The following is a 2,970-nucleotide window of genomic DNA, read 5'->3' on the forward strand; positions in this document are numbered from 1 at the left end:
CGTTTTAAAAAAATATCACAGTAGTTCACAATTAAAAAACTATTATTAATCCAATATTAAAAATAAAAATGTATTGTATACTCAAGTGTGATTTTGAATAAAGACTGAAGACGCATCCAGCAGTTTTAAACTAACATGAGGTTCGGTGAATAAATTAAAGGAATATGCTATGTATACATCAAAATTTATTGATTACTAAAATCAGTCATTAGTATAAAATACATATTAAAAATAAATTAAATTATATATATATTTTATATAAAAATATATTAGTAGCTAATTTTAGTGATTGATTTTGATATACGAATAACATTTTTTAAAATTAAAACAAACAAAACAAAGTGGATCACCCTACTACTTTTTTCTCTAAATACAAATAGTATATCTATTATTTTTGTAAAAAAATTTATTAGTATAAAAAAGAAGGTATGAACGCAAAAGGAAAATAAGTATAAAAGAAGGTATCTGAAGAACAGAGACTAATTAGCTAGCACTTACCTAATAAGTCCAAATAAATTCAATTTTAAAATATAATTCTTTGAATTTAATTTATTTTTTATTCTGTCTTAAACTGCCATATAAGATATTTTATTCACAATCCCTTTTTTCCACTAATAAACTAGATCCCACAAAATTAGAAAATAAATCGTTTAGGCTTTTCAAACAATGTAGAAAAACAACTTTTAATTAACTCACATTAACTAACTTTTAAAATCTAAAATTTAATATAAATAAAATAATTTAAAAAAATTATTAATATTTACAAAAAAAATTGATTCTCTTAAGATTACTCAATTTTTTTCAGGTAACTTGCTTTTGGGATTTAAAAAATTTAAACACCGTTTAATTGCTACTTTTTTTTTTTCATTTCAACTTCATTCACCATCCTACCATTATTTTGCTTTTCATTCACCATCTTCCAGAACTATTTCATATATACACTTTTTCATGTGTACATTTTCTCCGTTTTTTAATCTTTCATGCACAAGTTGATTTTTTTTTATAAACCATTGCTTTGCTTTGCTTTGTATTGACCATATTACATGTTCTCTAATGATTAAGCCGCTCTGCTTTGTTGAATAACTAGTGTTAAACCCGTGCGATGCACGAACTTATATTTAAATTTGATAAGTTAAATTAAAAATAATATTTTATAATCATATATTTTTTAAATTTAGTATAACACTATCATCATCGTTATATAATAAACGTGTTAAATATGTTGTTTTATCTTTATTCAAAGTAAAATATGAATAGAAGAGTTCGAAGTTTATAATATTCTTGAACCATAAGGAGGGAGATAAAAAAATAAGAACATATATAACTGTAATAATAGCATGTTAATTTTACCCTAAATTTTATATCAAAAAGCTAATAAAAATTTATCGACAACCTAGTATCTTACTAACTTCATTAGAAAATCATTGGATGTTGTGCTCCTTGTTACACATTTCATTTCAAATTTGAAAAAAGAGTTATAGATAAATTAGTTATATCTATAGTAAAGATTTGTACAAAAGTGTAAATCATAACATGCTATTTAAATGAAAATAATATTATTCTTATCTAAATATTATTAAAAACCTCTTTGAACACGACATTTGTTGTTGATGACTTTGGATTGCCGTCTTCGTTTAGAATTAAAATCCTGAGGCTACTGCGACTCTTAACTCTTGACAAAGCAACATAAAGTTGTCTATGGGTGAACACTGATTTTGGCAAATAAAGCCATACATGTGATAATGATTAACCCTGACTCATGTTAATGGTCATTGCAAAGCATACTGTTAATGAAAATTGTCTCCGTTGGAACTTAAATAGCAATCCTGAATCTGAAGGGATCAAGTTCATTCTTGGAATGTACACTTTATCTCCAATATTTCTACCAGTCACTACCATCGCTCCAATTACGTTGCTGCCAAGTTTGTTAACTATTAATCTTGTCCCGTTGCATAAACCTGAAGTCTGGTCTATGTTTCGCATTAGCATTATAGCGACTCCTGACTTCAAAGTCAACTTGTGATTGAGTGGTCCCGAACATTTGATGTCATTTAGAAACTCTGGTGTGAACCACTCTTGTTTTACATCTTCATTTTCATCAGCTTGACATGTTGTGTCAGAGCTCAAATACTCCTTTTTCATCCCTGGAAAGATTGTCAAGACAAAATTGTTTACCTTCTCGACACTCTTAAGTGTGGGTGCAAGAATTGCTTTACTCTGAAAATACCTGTAATCTGACATGTTTTGCAACAAATTTAGATATGCAAAGTCTACCAAATGAGAGAGAGGATCATCAGTAGTTGTAATCAATAGATCATCTGGAATTTCAACTTCTGATTCATCACCAACAACAGAGCCAATATTTCCATTTCCAACATCAAGTATCCAATTAGCAAATATCTTCATTTCACCTTCATCTTGATTCGAAGAAGACATTAGAAGCCTCATATTCGTATGCAGTTTCAAAACCTTACAAAATGACCACAGATGGGATGAGTTAATAGCGGATGCTAATATATCGTGTCTACTTCCTTTCGAAATCACCGGAAGTATCTGTCTGAAATCACCTCCTAGAACAACAATCTTACCACCAAATGGATGATGTGTCTTATGTTGATCGGTAACTGACATAAGATTCTTGAGCGTCCGATCAAGTGCTTTAAAACGGCAGTTGTACCTTCCCTCGCATACAACATATTGAGAACTCAAAATTGGATCCTGTTTTGGACTTCTCTGATCTCTCCTCATACCACATCATGGCGTCGCAATGCCGACAAAAAATTCTAGGTCACCAATATCTATCACATCTAATAATCACCAAGATAATAAATTGTTTTAGTTATATCTGCAACAAATACTTTATATAAAAATATACCTTTTTTTCACCATGTTAAGTATAAAATTAATATTCATAAAAGATTACCGAAGAATGCAATTTATGGATTAAAAAGATGAGATCATATAATACAA

At 28.8% G+C, this 2,970-nt stretch overlaps 1 protein-coding gene across 1 annotated transcript; it reads right to left on the reverse strand.

The window, feature by feature from the left end:
* Positions 1-1,746: 1,746 nt before the first annotated feature.
* LOC130934299 (uncharacterized) lies at positions 1,747-2,748 on the reverse strand. The gene has a single exon (XM_057863885.1). It carries the CDS (start codon positions 2,746-2,748, stop codon positions 1,747-1,749), a length of 1,002 nt encoding a protein of 333 aa, XP_057719868.1.
* Between the last annotated feature and the right edge of the window lie 222 nt (positions 2,749-2,970).

The sequence above is a fragment of the Arachis stenosperma genome, chromosome 6 (genome assembly GCF_014773155.1).
Source record: "Arachis stenosperma cultivar V10309 chromosome 6, arast.V10309.gnm1.PFL2, whole genome shotgun sequence".
NCBI classification, from domain to species: Eukaryota; Viridiplantae; Streptophyta; class Magnoliopsida; order Fabales; family Fabaceae; genus Arachis; species Arachis stenosperma.

What these genes read in the sequence shown, in the direction of transcription:
- LOC130934299 (XM_057863885.1), bottom strand. Translation starts at nt 2,748, where the DNA reads ATGAGGAGAGATCAGAGAAGTCCAAAACAGGATCCAATTTTGAGTTCT.